The 20243-nt window shown below is 34.5% G+C and overlaps 2 protein-coding genes and 1 pseudogene across 3 annotated transcripts; 2 read left to right on the forward strand and 1 right to left on the reverse strand.

Moving 5' to 3' along the window:
* LOC114718097 (vacuolar-sorting receptor 6) lies at nucleotides 1-5070 on the forward strand. Of its 2 annotated transcripts, none has more exons than XM_028903341.1 (13): nucleotides 1-406; nucleotides 777-1466; nucleotides 1710-1798; nucleotides 1894-1963; nucleotides 2287-2370; nucleotides 2479-2555; nucleotides 2700-2781; nucleotides 3115-3197; nucleotides 3362-3425; nucleotides 3529-3657; nucleotides 4169-4272; nucleotides 4447-4550; nucleotides 4673-5070. In XM_028903341.1, the coding sequence occupies exons 1-12, from the start codon at nucleotides 94-96 to the stop codon at nucleotides 4543-4545; spliced, it is 1884 nt and encodes a 627-aa protein (XP_028759174.1). In that variant the 5' UTR covers nucleotides 1-93; the 3' UTR covers nucleotides 4546-4550; nucleotides 4673-5070. The 2 variants fall into 2 exon arrangements, with proteins under 2 accessions (XP_028759174.1, XP_028759173.1); XM_028903340.1 differs by having other exon boundaries at nucleotides 4723-5070.
* An 815-nt stretch (nucleotides 5071-5885) lies between these two features.
* On the reverse strand, nucleotides 5886-17099 carry LOC114718127 (homeobox-leucine zipper protein HDG11-like). Its single transcript, XM_028903389.1, has 9 exons — nucleotides 17015-17099; nucleotides 16858-16928; nucleotides 9798-9989; nucleotides 9027-9524; nucleotides 8652-8753; nucleotides 8329-8532; nucleotides 7379-7559; nucleotides 6933-7291; nucleotides 5886-6302 (listed from the first exon to the last, which is right to left on the reverse strand). The coding sequence occupies exons 1-9, from the start codon at nucleotides 17097-17099 to the stop codon at nucleotides 5886-5888; spliced, it is 2109 nt and encodes a 702-aa protein (XP_028759222.1).
* A 51-nt stretch (nucleotides 17100-17150) lies between these two features.
* Nucleotides 17151-18931, forward strand: LOC114718128 (transcription factor bHLH91-like; annotated as a pseudogene).
* Nucleotides 18932-20243: the final 1312 nt, after the last annotated feature.

Consider the following 20243-nt stretch of genomic DNA (forward strand, 5'->3'; position numbering starts at 1 on the left):
AAAGTCCCAACCTTTCTCTCTCCATAAGCTCAAATTTTCACCACTAGACCACTACGACTCACAAAGTCTTTCTCACCTTCCTCTTCACCAACAATGGAAAATCGCATTGCGTTTATCAGAAATTCCATAATCCCTCGCTTCGCGTTTTGGGTTTTGTTTCTTGTTAGCTCCGTTTGTGCTCGATTTATAGTGGAGAAGATCGATATCACCGTTATGGCTCCTAAAGATCTTCAGGATAAGCACGTGGGTGCCGCTGGAAACTTCGGTGTTCCCGATTATGGAGGTTACATGACAGGTTCAGTGTTTTATCCCGAGAAAGGGGCTTTAGGGTGCCAACCCTTTGAGGGCGATAAGCCCTTCAAGTCTGAGCCATCTTTACCCACTATTCTTCTCCTTGATCGTGGAGGTATATTCAAGTCAACTCCTTCGTTGACTTTTCTAAACCTTGTTTTTTATTTTTTTTTTCCTTTTCTGATTAATCTTGCTCCAAGCTTCGTGCGATGGGTATGCTGAAGCCTTATCATGTATTATCCTTAGCTAGGGATGTTTAATTGTTACTGGAAACTGAATCTCTCCAGAGTTTCTGCGCAGGGTATTCTATTTCCTTTTCATTTGAGTTTTGACTGTTACTGTATGACATGATCTGAATGGTTGATTTCTCAAATGGTTTAAAATGTTCCTTTAAAAGCATTCAACTCCTTTCCGTAATATAATTTTCCGAATCCAGATATTTGCAAGGCACTCACACTCTGAGACAAAACTATTTGCAATTGCAGAGTGTCTTTTTGCCTTGAAAGTATGGCATGCTCAAATAGCTGGAGCTGCTGCAGTATTAGTGGTTGACGAGAAAGACGAGCCTCTCTTAACTATGGATTCTCCTGAAAAGACCAAGTCAGCGGAAGGGTACATAGAGAAGATTAACATTCCATCAGCTCTGATAAGGAAACCTTTTGGTGAAAAGTTGAAGGAAGCTTTAAAAGACAAAGATAGTCATATTTTGGTCAAGATAGATTGGCCAATGCCTCATCCTGATGGCAGAGTTGAGTATGAGTTGTGGACAAACAGCAATGATGAATGCGGAGCTCGCTGTGATGAACAGATGAATTTTGTGAAGAATTTTAAGGGTCATGCTCAGATTCTTGAGAGGGGTGGTTATACTCAATTCACTCCACACTATATAACATGGTTTTGTCCAAAGTCTTTTATTGACAGCGAACAGTGTAAGTCTCAATGCATAAACCATGGCAGATACTGTGCACCGGATCCCGAGATGAACTTTTGGGAGGGGTATAAAGGGAAGGATGTGGTTTTTGAGAATCTGAGGCAACTCTGTGTCCACAAAGTTGCCAAAGAGAGCAGCCGATCATGGATCTGGTGGGATTATGTGACTGATTTCCATATCAGATGTTCTATGAAGGAGAAGAAGTACAGTAAAAATTGTGCTGAGGATGTCATGAAATCACTGGGTAAGTCTTAAGGCAGTGTTTGGTACAAGCTTGAAAGTCTCCTTATAAGATATTTTAATTCTAAGAAGTGTGAAAATTTTAGAATTGTGTGCTGCATGTGTCCTAAATAACATAGAAATAATGAACTTTTTTTAGAACTCAAATTCCTCTTCAATAGATTTTGAAGTACTTGTGACACTTTTTTGCATCAGAATTGGATTGTTCTATTTTTTACTTTATTTAAGTTTAATCTTTTGACTTCAGATCTTCCCATCGAGAAAATAAAGGAATGTGTTGGTAACCCTGAAGCAGATACTGAGAATGAAGTATTAAGTACCGAACAAAAAGTCCAGGTTTAGTTCTACATCTTTTCAAATTCACAAGATAATGAACTATAACCAATCAATCTTGCATAAATTGACTATTTTGCCTCATTTGCAATGTTTAGGTTGGGCATGGATCTCGTGGAGATGTTACCATCTTGCCCACATTGATTATAAACAATGAGCAGTATCGAGGTTTGTTAAAACATATCATTCCGCTTAAATTATCTTATGTGTTCTCTTTGAACTCATTAGCTTTTACCATTCTTAAAGCCTGCAAACAGATGACTACCTCATCTTTTACCATTCTCTCTGCTTTAGCTGTATTTCTGTATAATCGTCTGCCTCTTCCCTGTCTCTTGCACATATTTGTTCTCACTCTATCCTTTTCGGTTTTATTGTTTATTAAACCGAATCTCTCCCATGTTTAGTGCAGCAAATATTTCTTCTGCTTATTTGAATGTTGCTTTTAGCCTTTATATGAGTATTCTAAAGATCTTGGCTTGTTTTGTGTAAAGGGAAATTGGAGAGAACTGCTGTCCTGAAGGCTGTATGTGCAGGATTTAAGGAGACCACTGAGCCTTCAATCTGTTTAAGTGGAGGTCGGTGCACTTAAGTTTCATTATTTTAGCTGCACTGTTGAAGTGATTCTCCAAGTTCTGAATTTTAACTATGATTGTGTGATTTTGTATTGGATTTGTGCTTACTAGATCTCGAGACAAATCAGTGCCGTGAAAGGAATGGAGGATGCTGGGAGGACATAAAAGCTAACGTAACTGCTTGCAAGGTACATATGAATAATTAATTTCAATTATTTCTTCTCTCTCTAAAATTAGCATTATTATGCAATGTTCAATGTTTAAATTGTGGTCTATCAGTAATTGATTATAATTAGCATCAAACTGATAGCGAGACCTGATATCTTTAACAGGATACTTTCAGGGGAAGAGTTTGTGAGTGCCCCATTGCAAATGGTATTCAATATAGGGGGGATGGCTATACATCTTGTGAAGGTATGGCCTTTTTGGAATTCGTGAGACCTGGGTTAAAGTTTCTTACGTGTGTGATTTCCACTGACCTAATAAAAATATAACCACGGGCATTTTTATCACTTAGCACAGCAATATGGATTCCTTGAAAGATTTCCTTTGCATATCATATTTCTATCTGAAAACCATATAGAAAATGCCAAAGGATTGCACCTAAGATTGAATAAACTATTCATCAATGTGTATAACATTCCGCAATGAGTTCATGAGAAGGCAATTCCAGTACTTACGTATTCACAGTGCTACGCTATTTTCATGATGAAGATAAGATAATAACTGTTTACCTCTATTTGACAGCTTTTGGACCTGCAAGGTGTTCAATCAACAATGGAGGTTGTTGGTCAGAAAGTAAAAATGGCATAAATTTCTCGGCTTGCACAGTTCAGTATTGCTTAATCTAACCTTCAGAGACACACCCCCCCCCCCCAAAAAAAAACTTATTTTTTTTTGAAGAAAAGAATGTTAAAGTACCCTCCTTGACATGCCTCAAGCATCAAGGCTCACTGACTTCCCTTTTTTTTTTTTTTAATTTGCTCGTATAAAGGGGTCCAAAGAGAGCGGGTGTGAATGCCCACTTGGCTTTTCTGGGGATGGGATGAAATGTGAAGGTAATGTTTGTTCCCATTATGGCAGTTCAAGACATTCTTCAAATGATCAATTTAAGAGACATCTTAACTCGACATTCTTAAAGCATTCTCTGGTCTGATGCAGATGTTGATGAATGTAAGGAACACAGTGTATGTCGCTGCGATGGATGCACCTGCGAGAACACTTGGGGTAGTTATGAATGCAAATGCAAGGGAAATCTTATGTATATAAGGGGCCAAGATGTTTGTATCGGTAAGATTGTGAAAGTCAAAGTTAAGACAATTCTAGCTTGACCATTATCTGGAAGGAATCCCATGAAATTTTGGTCATTATATACAAAGATCTCTGTTTATTTACAGAAATGATCTGTTAGAATAGCATGAACTGGGGCTCTATTGTCGGATTCCTTTTCCCAGAAACTGCTTGACTTCATATGTTACTGTTTTAGTTGATCAACTCTTAACAACTCTTCGTTCTGCACTGTCACTTTTATACAACTAAAAGAAATGAAACTATACTATATGCATCAATTTTCTGGTTCCGTTGGTTTTATAATAGAGCTAAACTTCTGCAGTGTGAGTTTTTATTTTCACTTATGATCATTTCTTGATGTCGAGTGAAATGAACTTGTATCATTCTACTCATAAGTGCATAGTATCTTGATGTCTACTTGATTTTATTGTTATTGACAATTCTTATCTTAGAGACACAGCATTCCTTGATACCTAGACTGATCTATCAGCTTTTTTAATTACTTTTACAGAAAGAAGTGGATCAAAATCCGGCCGGTTCCTCGCCTTCGTGTTTGTGGCAGTTATCGTTGGAGCTTGTGTAGCTGGTTACGTGTTCTACAAGTACAGGTTCCGGGTAAGTAAAAGTTGATGAATCATTCCTTCATAATCTCCAACGTTCCCCTCACACAAAACCCTTTAAAGCCTAAAGTTTGAGCACTAAACAAATCTGAAGCTACCAATAATTAACTAGTGTCAGAATTTACTTTAATCATAGTTTCTAATAACGTTTTTCATATTCTTTTCATAGTCTTACATGGATTCCGAGATTATGGCTATCATGGCACAATATATGCCACTTGACCAGCAAAACAATGAAGCTCAGCCTCTACGACAAAGCTCGGTATAATTAAGGTATATATTCATCTCTTTGCTTGATGAATCCCAAGGAATATGTAATTAAATAATGTAATAGTAAAAACGTAAAATAATTTGTCATTATTCTTACACTGCATCACTGGTTTTACTTCTTTGAGCTTGCTTCCACGGAGAACAATCCTCTTACATCACTACCGGCCATTTACAGAAATCAGAGCTAAAAGAGCCAGCCGAATATGGAAGAATCCATGGCCACAGAACATTATTAACAAGCATTTCACAGCCTTGAAGCGAAATAAGGAAAGATCCAATATACTAGTCTTATACAACAAAATATTAGGATAATTATGTGTAGTACTATAATATTAGTTCAAAAAATTTTCTTCATAGAATAATTTCGACAGTTTGTAGATGGAATTATTGAGATATACATGTAAGCAGTAAGCCTGAGATGTGAAACGAAGTAGGATATTGATACAAAAGCTTGCTTGCACAAGTAATACGGAACTCTCTTTCGTTTTTATGAAAAAATAAATAAATCGGTAGTTTTTGTTTACATGTCATCTATTTCCCTTTGCATTACAAAAGGGGAAACATGTTTTTATCAATCATTCCGGAATTAACACTAATTTTCTTCATATATTATTTTCACAGTTTGTAAATGGAACTTGAGATGTATCTATAAGAACAGTTACATTTACATATCATCAATCAACGGGCACATGTAAAAAAAAAAAAAATCACTAAAGAGAATTGCTCAAAATACTCTTTTCTTTTAATAAAAAGATATCACTTTATTAAATTATAGTATCAATGTGTATTTTAAAACCTACGCGAATATCTTAAAACAAAAAAGTAAATTAAACAAATTTTTATTGAATTGACTACATACCTTTATTCTTTTTAAAATAGAATTTATTATAAATGCTATTTATAAATTATAATCAGTATAATTCATCTCACATCCCGAGCTGAGCCAAATTAAGAAGAGATGCGTTTTAATTTCATGAGAATTCTTCGTAAATTTAGAAAGAAAAGCATCTATATAGCTCTTACAAAGGAAAAGTTTGTATTGGTTTTGAAAATGAAAGAAAAATATATATCATTTTAATTAAAACTAGAGAAAGTAAAATTGGAAAAAAAAAAGGCATTACTGAGATCACATAATTCCCCACTTTCTTTAAATTAAAAAAAAAAAAAAGAAACATGATCAAGGTGATATGTACGAATCACCAGACACAAACATAATACGACGAAGACAACGATATATAGTTTCTTAAACAAAACATAAACTTCAATGACTACTTATTGCGATCTACGCCACACTTTTTGTTTCTCTACCAGCTCATCATCATGCCAAAAGCTCATCAACTAATCCGAACCGGCACAGTTCAAAGCATCCTTAATCTTCTCAACAGTTGAGCTGAGGAGCGAGTTGATTGTGGCCACAGTTTCGACGTTCAGTTGACTCATCGTCTGATTGCTGCAAACCAAAATCTGGTAAGCCACAGTGAGAATGCTTCCTCCTGATGATGCCGATGAACAGCCGTCGTTTGAGCTTGATGAGCTGCTACATTCTCCGACGAATAACGGGCCGGGATGACGCCGGTAACCGTCGCGGGAGATCACAAAGCCTGACGGAAGGATCGGCACCAGCCAAGTGTCCGTTCCCCTCACACACATATTTATCAGTGGCATGTCAATGGGAGCATACACAAGCATAGATCCCAACGTATCAGTGAAAGTTTCTTGCAGGATCAGCACCTCGTTCTCATCCGGGTGCAAAGGCTGCTCCAAAATCAACAAAGATTACATATTAACTCTAGGCAAGTCTTTGTGAATGAACAAAATCAAAAGGTTTTTTTTTTTTTTTAATTGGAAGGCATTAAAAGCCTGAGATTATTAAATTTGTGACCTCCCATTAGGGGATTTTTTTTTTTTTGAAGGGACTTTAATGTGTCTCTCAATACTTTCTAATGTTTTTGTAATGCTTTAATCTCCTATATATATATATATATATATTTTTTTTTTTCTTTTGATCATTAGATTCTACAAAAATGAGTGATATTTTGATATCTTACAGAGATAAAAGGGTATGGTTTAAATGTTTTTCAATTTCCAAAGAAAAATATCCTAAAATTATGCAATTTTGATTTATTTTCTTCTAAAAATCTTCTAAAAAAATACAAATTACGCTATTTCATCATTGTAAGATTATCTAATTAATGATCAGAAGAAATAAAAAAATTAAGGAAATTGAGACATTACAAATAGTATTAGAGAGACATATTAGATTAGAAGTACCAAACCTGAGGTGTGGAGCTGGGCTACAAGGTTATTGGTAAAAACTAAAATCAGAAGTTATATATAAACAAATAAATAACCCCAGAATAATAATCCATAGATGGTGGGGGGTACCCGGATAAGTTTGATACAGTTGCCGGGATGGGTTCCATTGGAGATGTGAGCGATTTCTTGAATCTCTGAGCTTCCACTGGAAAGAACATCCCACTGAGGTCGTCTTGTATCATCGCTGAAGAACTCAAACACAGTTTGGAGCATAACCGGAAGCCACAGAGAGGTTGAAGCAGTCACAACCATGCAATCAGGCTGCCCTCGTTCTGTGCTCCTCCGAATAGAAACCCTAATCCCATTGTTAGTCGCCTCACATAAATGAGGGTGCTCCTTTCCTGACATGTTCAGAACTTCACAGAAGTCCCTCACCATTCGATTAGCCAGCTCCATTATACTCCTCCTTCCATCTCCACAACTGATCGCTGAAACAATAATTAACAATAATTAGGGTTTATATATATATCTGGTGATCGAAGAACTGATGATGATGATCGATGAAGACTCATCACCTTCTCCAGCTTCTTCCATCGGAGTGTTTTCATCCAATGCAAACATAAATCGTTCGCACATTCTTTGAAGTGTAACAACCCATCTTTCTGCTCCGTAAGCAAGATCGCCCGAAACAAGATCCCTGTACATCCTGTGTGTCTGGGTTTTATCATCCACTTCCACATGTTCAATCCAAGTAACCTAAAGCCAAATCATATTAGTGTCAGCAAAAACTTTGTTATATAATACTACCTCCGATTTTTATTATAAGAAACTCTTTCGTGTTTCGTAATATAACATGTTTTAACTTCCTATCTAATTAATCAAATTTCTCTAACTAACACTACTTCCGGTACTTAATATAAGAAATAGTTGATTAATTTGAGTAGATTAAAAAAATTAGGTAAATTAATTATTTGTAATAAATATGTGTTGTTTTTTTTTAAATATCATTACTAATCAAGTATATTGGTTAAAGCTATTATTATTACAAGGACTACATTAGAAAAAAATAAATAAATACGAGAGACAAATTAAAGTATATTAGGATCTTATATTTAGGATGAAAATAAAAATTAAACAAGTTCTTATATTAAGAATTGAAGATAGTACTAATTTTTAGCGAGAATGATTTTCAGACTTTATCAGAAATAACTAGTTTAAAGGGAAAATCGTAAAAAAAGAGTGCTGACATAGAAAAATTATACACAGAGACCCCTTCACAAAAATTGTTAAAACCTACACTATTGTTGTCAAAGCCCATACTAATGTTGTCATGGATTCCTATTTGTAATTTTTTTATTTTGCCAGTCTTTTGTTGCGATTTTTCCTAGTTTTTAACGGATTCCTCAATTTATGCAAAATTATTAACATTTCCTTATGAAAAAGATGAAATGATGGTTTCCTATATATCCCTCTACCTACCTAGCTAGTTTCAGAAAGATATATGTACGTACGTAGGACCACTAACCTTGGAGAAGCCATCGGGCATCTCTTGAATCATGCAACCAGAAGGGAACTTCCAAGTACGAGAGATAGGGATGTTGTCTCTTAAGGAATCGAATGACACGTCAGCTATGACCCACACACCTGCGTCCACTTGTTGACAGTAGCGAATGAAGCAGAATTCCCGAGGTGCCACCAAAGGCGACAGAATGTGCATCTCTTCATACATCTGCATTACATCAAACAGTTTTCATCGAACCTGTGATTACATTGAGAAAAGTATATAGCAAGAAACTTAACCTACTATAACCCTATAACAAGTTATATATATATATATATATATATTACCAGCTGCGAAGCTCCAGATCGGTTTCCTGGTGATCCAACATCAAGCACTTCAAGTATTTCAGCTCTTCTAACGATTGTGGGGAACAGATTCATCCACTTGTCCTAGACAAAGATATGTTAATAATACTGTCCCAAAGATTCTTTCGCGCTTCATATAGATTAAGGGAAAATTTACTGTGTATAATCCCACGTAAGCAATCTAATCACTAAAAGATCCTTGACATGATCAGTAGTTGTCATTTCCTGTATCGATCGGATCTTGTTATACTGTCATGCTGATAACTTGTTATGAGACTTTTTAGTTAGCTAGTGATTAAGTGCTGACGTGTGATTTTACTCCGTAAATGAATGAAAGGTGTGATTAAAAGTACTGACCGGATCTAAGAACATGTCAACCAATTGCATGGCATTCATCCAAACCATTCGCGAATCTTTAGATGCTTCTCTGTGAGCAATGGAACTTCTGAAGTGATTAGCCCTAGGAGATAGCTTTTCATAGCTATCACGATAAAGAACAAAGTGACCACCAATGGAAGTCTTCACCCATAAGGGCTCATCAATCGGCATAAGCTTTAGTAATTCATCCATGGAATTATTGGCAGCCTCCAACATCAGATCCTTTTCCACGTCTGTGACTTCTCCCATTAAGGAAGGCAACATATTCTCATCTGAAACTGTAATAGCAGAACCTAAGTCCATGTCAAGACTAATTGCTGGACTTCCAGTACTCCCTTGGTTCAGGGAATTTCCAGGTGAGAGATCCTCCAGCGGCGGAGATCCGGCGGCCGAGGAATTATTATGACCCACAGAAGACTCTATTTCTGATACTGGCCTGCCAATGCACCTCGCAAGAATGTTTGATACTCTCTCATACTGAAAAAATAACTCATCATTTTGCCTTTTGTTAGCGAAAAAACATAGTTAAACAAATGATGATGATGAAATAACTTGCAATTATAGCCCTGGATAAGAGAATGTCGATTAAAATGGGCTTATAGGATTTCTAATACCCTTCTTAAAGCCTCATTTTTCTGCTGACTATTAACATAAAATTAGAAACTATCCATGAGAAGAATATTATAAAGGCAGAACACTAGGATATTAAGGGTCCCAGATATGATTAAACTATATATATGTATAAGTAACCTCTTGTCTGAGTTCAAAATTCTCTTGCTGGAGCTTTTGGACATGGAGGGCAAGTTCTTCTTCCCCAAAGGGGGTACCTCCACAAGAGGGGCAAATCATGTCCTTCAGGGCCTCTCTGAATGCTATATTCTCACATTGCATCCTCTCATTTTCAGCCCGAAGCATAGCATTATCAGCTCGCTCATGTTGAGTCTGAAAACAATATTGCAAATAATGTAATCAAATTAATTATGATCAGCACTTTAATGTGTGTGCGTGTGTGAAGCATCAGACAAAGATACATAGCACACCAAAAGACCACATACCTTTGTTTGAGTTCTCTTGTTCTGAAACCAAAACTTGATTTGTTTTGGATCAAGCCCCAGCTCCCTGCCTAACTGACGCGTCGTTGGTTTTCATCTGGATGTGGGTACTCCTTGAAAAATCTTCATTTTAAGAATAATAACACATCTCATCAGTTTTAACGAATATATATGATGTTGAAGTAAATTTCAAATACATATATGATACATAAGAATATATACAAACACTGTCGTCTAAAGGTGTCGGAATCGTGAATGAACATAATTTTCTATGGGTTACGGCGCTTAATTGGTAGCAAATAGAGTAATGTTGAAGAATAATATACTCTTCGATTATTCAAAATGTTTGCAAAGAATGTCAAATTAATTAGTTATATATCCTTATTATGAACCATGGAATGGTTGGAAAGAATAGATAGAAAAAGGAACCTTTTGGGTATGTAATGCCTTTTTGCAATACCTTACATTCTTTTTCTTTTTTCTTTTTTTAAATTTCTTCTGATAATTAGCTTGTAGATAAAATGAAAGAAACTTCAATATATTACAATCAAGATAAATTGCTGTTTTAATTTCTGTTTTTTTTATGATTTTGCAAGGAAAAACTGCATAATTTTATGTTTTAAGATCATAAAAATTTGAAGAAAAAAAAGGGACCATGATGCCTCCTATTTTATCAATAAAGTGATGCTCAAGAGAGGGAGAGGAAAAAAAAGAAGGAAGATGGGTATTACAAGTGACATAGAGGTCAAAAAACACAATAGAAAATGAATACACAAAAAACCAACAAATTGGCGACATAGTTTAGTGATAGCCGCTAATTAGTTTAGTGATGAAATTTGTAACTTCCGTCGCCAACTCCCTTTTATTTGTTTTAAAGACCATTCATTTAAGATCATCTAGAGATAGGTAGAGAAACAAAAGTGCTTCTTTAAAATAATTTTACTCATTTATTGAACACTGATTAAGTCAGATTAGTCGAGACGGATGTCAAACCAGGGATAGCTCTTCAAAGTATTTTCTTTATTCACATATTCTTGAATTTGAAAACTTGCATTGAAGTAACCATAGCCCCTTCCACTAAAATCAGCACGAGCTAGTTTCACAGCAATCAAAACAAAACCCCACTTCGATCACATAAAATTAAAAAAAAAAAGAAAGAAAAGAAGATCATCAATCCTTGTGCAGGGAAGCGAAATGATTTGAGAATTAAAAACCTAGAGGTTTGGCTTCAACTATTGTTCTCCAAAAGATTGAGTCCATAATCTTCATTTATCCTATGTGAGAGATTGAATCCAAGGTAATCCCCTTGGAATCATTCAAGCACAGGTCGAAATCAAAATTAATTTTAGAGATCAAAATGAAAACGATGAAATACCCAAATAAAAAATAAAAAATTGAAAGGGTATATATCATTAAACGAGAAAGAATATACAATCTTACGCTTCAAGTTGTGTAATCTGATGGGGAGTGTGGCGATGGAACATCTTTCTTCCCCTCTTCCCAGGATTGTTAGGGCCACTATCAGCCCCACTCCCACCAGCTCCAATTGAAAAATCATCATTTTTCAATCTCACACAGAAGAGAGAGACTAATTCTTTCTTCTCTCTCTACCCTTCCCCTCTTGTGTTCTTCTAGGGTTTGCGAATTCTGGGGATATATATACATACATACATATATATATATATATATATATAGACACACACTCTTTCCCTCTGAAGCAAACAGACAAGTAATCAACATCCACTGGTCAATGCCATAAAAGTAAAAACTAAATAAAGGGGAAAGTAAAAAAGGAAGAAAAAAAATCAGATCACAGTAATCTGAACTTGGATTCCATATTTGGATTCTTGGGATGTATTTAAAGGTAATTATGGGAGTTTGACTTTCTTCCCCACTATACACATCATATAATGAATCCACTACCTGCAAACAATATAGGTAATCAGTGAAACAAAGACAAGACTGATTAATTGTAAGAGGTGAGGCATGGTGTGAATACCATAATTGAGATATACAGTGAAGTGATTATATATGTTCACAATGTAACTGAAAGTCTTCAGTCTCTTCCACGCATAGAAAATTCCAACGATGCAAAACTGAAAAGAGAGCAGGAACAAAGAAAAATTAGTGCTAAATATAGAAATACAAGAAATGAATGTAGTCAGTAACTTTGTAGCTTAGTGGCATGATAATTTTTTTTTATAAGTAGGAGGTCATAGATTTTGAATCCTGCTTATAATTTCAGGATATTAGTACCTATTCCTTTACTTAAAATGAAAAAGGAAATGAATGCAAGAAAAAAAGGGAGTGTGGGTTAGATGCTAAAACCATGGGGGGAGTATATAGACAATGAAAATTGAACTCTTGAATTTAAATCATTTTTTGTGTAATTTTGAGCTTAAAATTAAACTGCAGATTGTGATATTGTTTGAAGAATCATCAATGGCGGTTCTAGATCAATTTAGGGTTACATTTTGGTGGAATGACCCGAGGAAAAAAAAAAAACGGCAAGAAAATAGGTCAAAGTTTTCCATGCCACGTTAGATAACTGAACATGAACAAGATTTTTGTCGTTTTATGATTGACTTAAAAAGTTAGAGATGCGGAAACTCAAACCATGCATGTATTACATTTGATACAATGAGCCTCTAAGATAAATCTATCACATTTATTACCGTTATGAATTTAATTAATTTTTTGAGTTTCAATCGTTATTGAACTTTAAAATTTTTAAGTACGATATATGCTTTGGTGGGGATGACCCAAAAAAAAAGTGAGAAAATAGGTCAAAGTTTTTGATGCCACGTTGGATACCGAATATGGACTGGATTTTTGTCATTTTATAATTGACTGAAAAAGTCAGAGATACAAAGATCAAACCATGCGTGTATTGTGTCTGACACGGCTGAACCTGAGATATGTACATTGCATTTATTACCATTAAGAAATTTAAATTAAATTGCTTGAGTTTTAGTTTTGATTGAATTTCAAATTTTTCAAGAACAATACATGCTTTGGTGGGAATGATTCAAGGAAGAAAACAAGGCGAGAAAATAAGTCAAAGTTTCTCATGCCACGTCGGATAACTGAAAAGGAACAAGATATTTTCCGTTTTATGACCGACCTAAAAAGTCAGAGATACAAAGATCCATGTGCATGTATTACGTCTGACACAGATGAACCTCAAGAAATGTATATTACATTTATTACCATTATGAATTTAAATTAAATTGTTTGATTTTCAAGTTTTGATGAATTTTCAAATTTTTGAGAACAATATATACTTTGGTGGGAATGACTCAAGGAAGGAAACAAGGGGAGAAAACAGGTTAAAGTTTTTTGTGGCACATTAGGTAATTGAATATGGACAAGATTTTTATCGTTTTATAATTGACTTAAAAAGTCAGAGATAGAGATACAGAGACTCAAACCATGCATATATATTATGTCTGACACAAATGAACCTCAAGAGCGATGTCTATTACAATTTTGTCATTATGAAGTTTAAATTAATTGGTTTAGTTTCAATTTGCATTGAATTCTAAAGTCTTTAAGAACAATATATTAAATAAAAATTGATTTTTAATTTAAGTTTAAATTTTTAATACTACAAAAAAAAGGTATTAGTAATGGAATTTAGCAATGGAATTTTATTTTGTTGCTAATTCCTCATAAATTCTATTACTAAAATTAGTAACAGAATTTAGTAACAAAAAATTTTCATCGTTAAATTAGTAAATGATTTATCCCGTCACTAACTTAAAGATAGATTAGTAATTTTTTTGTAGTGTAATTAGAAAAGAAAGTTTAAAACTTTGTAAGAAATGTATACAATAAGTGCATCTTCCAAAATATATCATTTCCAAATATATGATTTGTCTATAAGTATATCATTTGTAACTCCACATGATTAAGAAGGTTTGATTCTCTAAACATGTTTAACTAAGCAAGATTAAGGAGTGGATAGGTTGAAAGTAATTCTTTTTATCTTATTTTCGTCCTTTTTTTGAGCTGTCTTAGAAATTAATGAATTTCAAGGGGCAAATGATAATAGCTTTGTGTGGTTGTTTTTGCATTGAAAAATAGACATCTCAAAATTTTATAGAACTTTAATTTATAATTTTTAATGATGTGTAGAATTAATTAGCTATTAATTTCCGAATGAGGATTAAAATGCGTCATGTATGCTACGGGGCACAAAGCAATTTCATATACTTCAATAATGAGCCATGATTCCTTCGTTATACCATTAGTTTCTATTGTTTCTAGAGGAACTTTGTTATGATGAGACTGAATTGTTTTTTTGTTGTTGTTGTTGTAATAATACATCATAAATCTTCTTATAATTTAATTTTGTTTTAACTACTTTTTTTAATGAGGAAAATTAGTTAAATATCACAAATTTTTTTATAAACTTTTCATAATTACCTCTATTAAAAGCAACTCTTGTATTTCAAACCTGTTATTTCATGGCTTTTTAATTTTGCGGATGAGTTTTTTTTCCAAAAAAAAAATTCTCCATCCCAATAAACATGAGCAGAAGTTAGTTGTAAAGAGTCTAACATTAAAGACTAACAAGTCTTATAAATAGAACCAGATATAGAGTATAAGAGCATAAAAAATAACACCAAAATGTAAAAATATGTGTGCGCTTCAATTAACTTTTTAATCCACTTTTTCTTTTTATTTGTGAGATTTGTTCAATATTTAGTACCATCTTGAGTCAAATACACTAAATCAAACCTGAACTTTGTATGGCTAACACCTTTTTCATATATATATATATATATATATATATATATAAATTAAACCTTGCTTCTAAGACACAATCTCTTCTTTTCAATCCCCAGTATAAAAAGATATCTAGACTGATTGAAATAACCTTTAGATTGGATTTGAGGCTGGTCTAAGTGACACTTATTTAGAAAGTCAGGCACTTTTTTTTTTCTCCCTATGCATGGGTGTATCTTTTCTATTGAAGACAATCTTATTCAAGACACATACTAAATGTGGTACCTCTCTTAATAGAAATTCAAACTTTATTCATCACATTGTGAAAGATGAGTCCCTTTCACTATACCAACTCCAGTTGGTTTAAAATCATACTTGACTACTTATCATCTAGTTAGGACTAAAAAAAAAATTCCTCTAGTCCTTAATATAAACCTATTTAACTAATTTGATTAGATTAAGAAAGTTAGGTAAATTAGTTAACTATGATAAATATGCCATGTTTTTTCTTAAAATACCTTAATCATCTTTATTATATCATTCCTTCCTCTCGTACTTGATTATAGTTGAGGGAGTATCAATAGAGTAATTTAAAAAAATTAATAGATATAAAAAATAATCTTATATTTAGGATCAAAATCAATTTCACAGTTACGTTTTATATTAAGGACCAGAGGAATATATAATACTCAATCCAAAATAATGGGCATTATTTACTTTTTATTAAAACTCTGCCCAATTATTATCATTACTCTCACTCTTATTATTTGTATTGTTTATAAATGTAGAGAATAATATATAACCATATATCCACGTGACAAAAAGTACATATTTGGGTGAATAATAAAGATTAAAAAGTTGCATTATTAGTTGGAGACCAAAATGCATGAGGGAGAATTTGTTTGGGGACCACAAGGACGTTGATGATAAATGTTAAGCACTTCAACCACCCCGCTTTTTCATGCACTATCACGTTCTGCGTGACCAACCTTTATTTCTCTTTCTTTCATTTTCTTCCATTTTTCCTCTAATTTCAACCCCCCATTTTTTCTCACTTTTTCGTGGAATCGTGTATATAAATTATACGCTCATAGTTTCAAAAGCAAGAACGGATTTGGGGCAATTCATATCGAATCGGAGATCAGTTAGATCGACATTAAGTAAGTATGAGAAACGAATAATATATATTTGTGTTAATTTGATGCTTGAATTTACATGCAATACGCTGTTGCTACATATACGAGTAGTTAAGTGCTTGTGTTAATTTGCTGTATATGAGTCTTGCTCCTATGCCTTCATAGACTCTTGATCTCTGAACTGTAGTTTTGCAATGAATGAAAATGGGGGAAATGAATTAAGATTCAGTGGAGTAGATCCTTACTTGTGTGTGTTCTTCCATATGTTTTGGTGCATCAAGCTCTGCTCATTTCATTCCTTCCTTCGGAATAATCTTGCTTGAGTACGGCCGATTTGTTTTATCTTAGTTTTGCATTTGAATCTTGTATCTTTTGATCTCTTTATTAGGGTAATTTCGCATTGGATATGATCATGATTAAAAGGGAAGTGTTTGATTTGGAAATACAGAATATATAGGGCAATCAGAAACCAGTGGAATAGACCCCAGACTTTGTATTCTTTGTTTTGATCTGTGTATGCATATGAATTATGAAGTACGACTCACTTCCATTGGAACAACTCGTTTGAAAGAATTTGTCAGCTTATATAATTAAGTTCAGTATTTTCTCCCTCTTGTATCTTGATTTGATTTGAGAGACTCAAAACTAATTGAATTCAATAATTATTAGAGTTCATTTCATCTTCAATGATACAAGCTACTTATTGCAGCTAGTGACAGGTTTGACCGGAGAGATTTGGTGTTTTTCTTTTCTCATTTTCTTCTCCATAGTGATATTTCGGTGTTCATATGATCATTCATATGGTGTGCAGTTTTTTCTTTTTTCGGATTTTACAATCTCTGTTGCCCAACAAATGCAGGAGGCAAATTAACCAGAAATGTATGAACATACATCATCCTTTGATCCAAACACAATGGCAGATGGCACTGTTTCCATAAAAGACGGCCTTCCTGATGCACCGCCTACCCATGGCTGCCGGCAACCACACAAGCAGTAACATGGCTTGGACGAAAATCTCAAGCTGACAGTGGAGGATTTCTCATATCACCAGCACCAGAATCTTCCCCGCCGCACAACACAGAGACGTCTCGCTCGGCCTTTGCTAATGGCGCCGCCGACGCACCGTTGGACATCTCGCACCCTCATCCTTTTTGTCTGAACGTAGAAAATCCCTACAACAATGACATTTGGTTCATCAAGTCATTGATGTCCTCAATTATGATCATCCACTTGGGACCCTAAAGTTCAAGAGTTGCAAGGTGTGGGTTATTCTAATCACCACCAGGAACAACAGCAACCCCAACAATTTCATCAAATTGAGACCCAAGCTACAATCTTCTTCCATACTCATACTGGACCCTCCTCCTCCTTATCCTTCTTCTAATCTTCTCGCCTCCTCCTCCATTATAACCCAACCCAGAAGATACCCCATATTCCAAATTCCATGGGATTTCTCGGCGACATTCCAATGGGATCAGACAGCACAAGCGCGTGCTCTGTCTTGTATGATCCTCTGCTTCATTTGAATCTGCCTCCACAGCCTCTAGCGCTAAGAGAGCTGTTTCAGTCTCTTCCTCGAGGCTATAGCTTGCCAACTAGTTCCAGAAATGGTTCCCTTTTTGGTGGAGGGATGAGATAGAGGGAATGGATTGTTTATCAGGATGGTGATGGAAGCCAGCTTGACATGGAGTTCTGGAATTTGACAGAGGACTGCTCGTGTGGGCAAAGGAAAAGAAGGAAAAGGCACCAAGCATTTTGCCACTGAGAAACAAAGAAGAGAGCAACTTAATGGCAAATACAATGTCTTGAGGAGTCTGATCCCAAGCCCAACCAAGGTGTGTATATACCTATCACATTCATACATGCAGCATCCACTTAATTCCCTAATTGACATGTAGCTTTTTGCTCATGAATCACTCGGGTTGGGATCCGTTCTGGTGTCATTTATCTTCTGCTCTTCAAGTGGATTGAACATCTGTGATATGATATTCACACCCCCAAATAAATCATTTTTGTGTCATGAATCAAGCTTGTGGATTGTGTTTGATTCTTGTGTTATTACTGTTTCCTTTTGGTTTTATTCAGATGGATAGAGCATCCGTGTGGGAGACGCCATTAACTATATCAAGAGCTGATGAGAACAGTGAATGAGCTGAAATTGTTGGTGGAGAAGAAAATTTGGAATGGACAGGTGCAAGAGGCACAAACCTGAAGATGATGCTGGAGAGAGCTGTAACATGAAGCCCTATGGTGACCATCCAGAGGGATGCGTAAGGACCTCATGGCTACAGAGGAAATCCAAAGACACTGAGGTTGATGTCCGCATCATCGACGATGAAGTCACAATCAAACTTGTTCAGAGGAAGAAGATCAGCTGCTTGCTGTTTGTCTCCAGGGTTCTGGATGAACTCCAGCTGGATCTTCACCATGTTGCAGGTGGACATGTTGGTGAATACTGCAGTTTCTTGCTCAACACAGCAAGTAAGCTGTTTGGGTAATTATAGACTAAGTTTTTCTAGCTTACACAAAAGGTTAAACCAATTTGCTTGTATGGTTAGTCTAAATTTTTTTAGTTCCTTTGACCAAGAAAGTAATATAAAGTAGACAGAACTAACATGTGTTATGATGGTATCTTCAAATTCGACTAGTTGATTTCTCTAATGCAGATATGTGAAGGTTCTTCGTGTATGCAAGTGCCATAGCCAACAAGGTGATTTGAGGTTTTGGACAGGCAATAATGCTGCAGCAGCTGTTCCACATACTACCAGTAGCTATTAAATCTGAAAACGAAACACACCAAGATGAGGCACAGGTCTTTATAAAATCATGATTATTTATATATATTGGGATTATGACAGATCATAATAATTCACGGGAAGATGATTGATGCCCGTGATGACAGTAATAAATTTCCAAGTTTGAACTCTTTGTGAAATTCTCTTGGAACTACTGATGAATTATTAGTTGGGTTTTTTCATTATTGCTAATCAGCTTAAATTAATGCCTTTTGGTTTGCATGTTATGCACTCATGTCAGTGTCAATATCCATTGGTTTCCATACTTCCTTCCTGTGATGAATGATGAGGCAAACTAATGAGAATGCATTTTGGGATAATAAATCCATAGTCAAGCCTATCTATCTTCTTTTCCGTGAACAACGAAGGAACTGCAATTTATTATCCAAATGAAACAAAGAAGTCAATATCATTGAGGAATATTCTCTAGAATGATCGCATTTGAAATTGAAATCAAACGTAGTGATATGAGGAAAAAGTTGACAGAGCCATGGAAGATAGAGGATATTAGGGACCATTGTCCATTCTGAAACAATGAAAAACTTAAATTATAAAATTCATTCCTTGATACACAACACATACTGCTGTTTAATATAAGAGTTAATTATAGAGATTAAATTTATTTCTAAATAAAATATATCAATTCACTTTTTTCTTCTAAATTTGTAATTTGTTCTTTAAAGTATTCATAATGATTACACATACAAAGAGTTTTTCATCCAAAGATAATTATGATTAAAAACAGTATTTTAGTAAAATCAACTTATATTTGTTATAAATAACTGATATAACTAATTTTTTTAATAATATAGTCAAATTAATTAAATAGTTCTTATATTAAACACCAAAAGTAATATATATATATATACTTGTACTAAATATAAGAGATAACTTGTAGCATATTTAGGAAACGAGGTGTTATATAAGTATAACGCTTTAATTGGATTTTCTTTTTATGATTTTGTTTTTTTTCTCTGAAAAAAAGAAAGAGCATGATAGTAGGAGTGGGGCCATTGTGCTTGAACACCTTTTATTCAGTGGAGTGGGGAATGGTGAATCTGACGCTGAAAGCCTGAAACCATTCAACATTCATCATTTGAGAATTTTCCGATTAGAGGGATGGATGGGATCTACATACGAATCTTTATTGCACACTTCCTACATGTCAGACTTAAGAGACGCCAGTATTTTAGTAAAATCAACTTATATTTGTTATAAATAACTGATATAACTAATTTTTTTAATAATATAGTCAAATTAATTAAATAGTTCTTATATTAAACACCAAAAGTAATATATATATATATACTTGTACTAAATATAAGAGATAACTTGTAGCATATTTAGGAAACGAGGTGTATATAAGTATAAGCTTTAATTGGATTTTCTTTTATATTTTGTTTTTTTTTTCTGAAAAAAAGAAAGAGCATGATAGTAGGGGCCATTGTGCTTGAATGTACACCTTTTATTCAGTGGAAGTGG

Source organism: Neltuma alba, unplaced genomic scaffold (genome assembly GCF_004799145.2).
Source record: "Neltuma alba isolate B1F8T4 unplaced genomic scaffold, ASM479914v2 tig00011812_pilon, whole genome shotgun sequence".
Lineage (NCBI taxonomy): Eukaryota > Viridiplantae > Streptophyta > Magnoliopsida > Fabales > Fabaceae > Neltuma > Neltuma alba.

Excerpts from the sequence above, each read along its gene's own strand:
- LOC114718097 (XM_028903341.1), top strand. The coding sequence starts at position 94 with ATGGAAAATCGCATTGCGTTTATCAGAAATTCCATAATCCCTCGCTTC. Across the intron at positions 2,371-2,478 it reads TTCAATCTGTTTAAGTGGAG|ATCTCGAGACAAATCAGTGC; the intron begins GTCGGTGCACTT and ends TGTGCTTACTAG. Across the intron at positions 4,273-4,446 it reads TCTACAAGTACAGGTTCCGG|TCTTACATGGATTCCGAGAT; the intron begins GTAAGTAAAAGT and ends TTCTTTTCATAG.
- LOC114718127 (XM_028903389.1), bottom strand. The coding sequence starts at position 17,099 with ATGTCCAACGGTGCGTCGGCGGCGCCATTAGCAAAGGCCGAGCGAGAC. Across the intron at positions 8,754-9,026 it reads TTGACATGTTCTTAGATCCG|GACAAGTGGATGAATCTGTT; the intron begins GTCAGTACTTTT and ends ATCTTTGTCTAG. Across the intron at positions 8,533-8,651 it reads GATCTGGAGCTTCGCAGCTG|ATGTATGAAGAGATGCACAT; the intron begins GTAATATATATA and ends GATGTAATGCAG.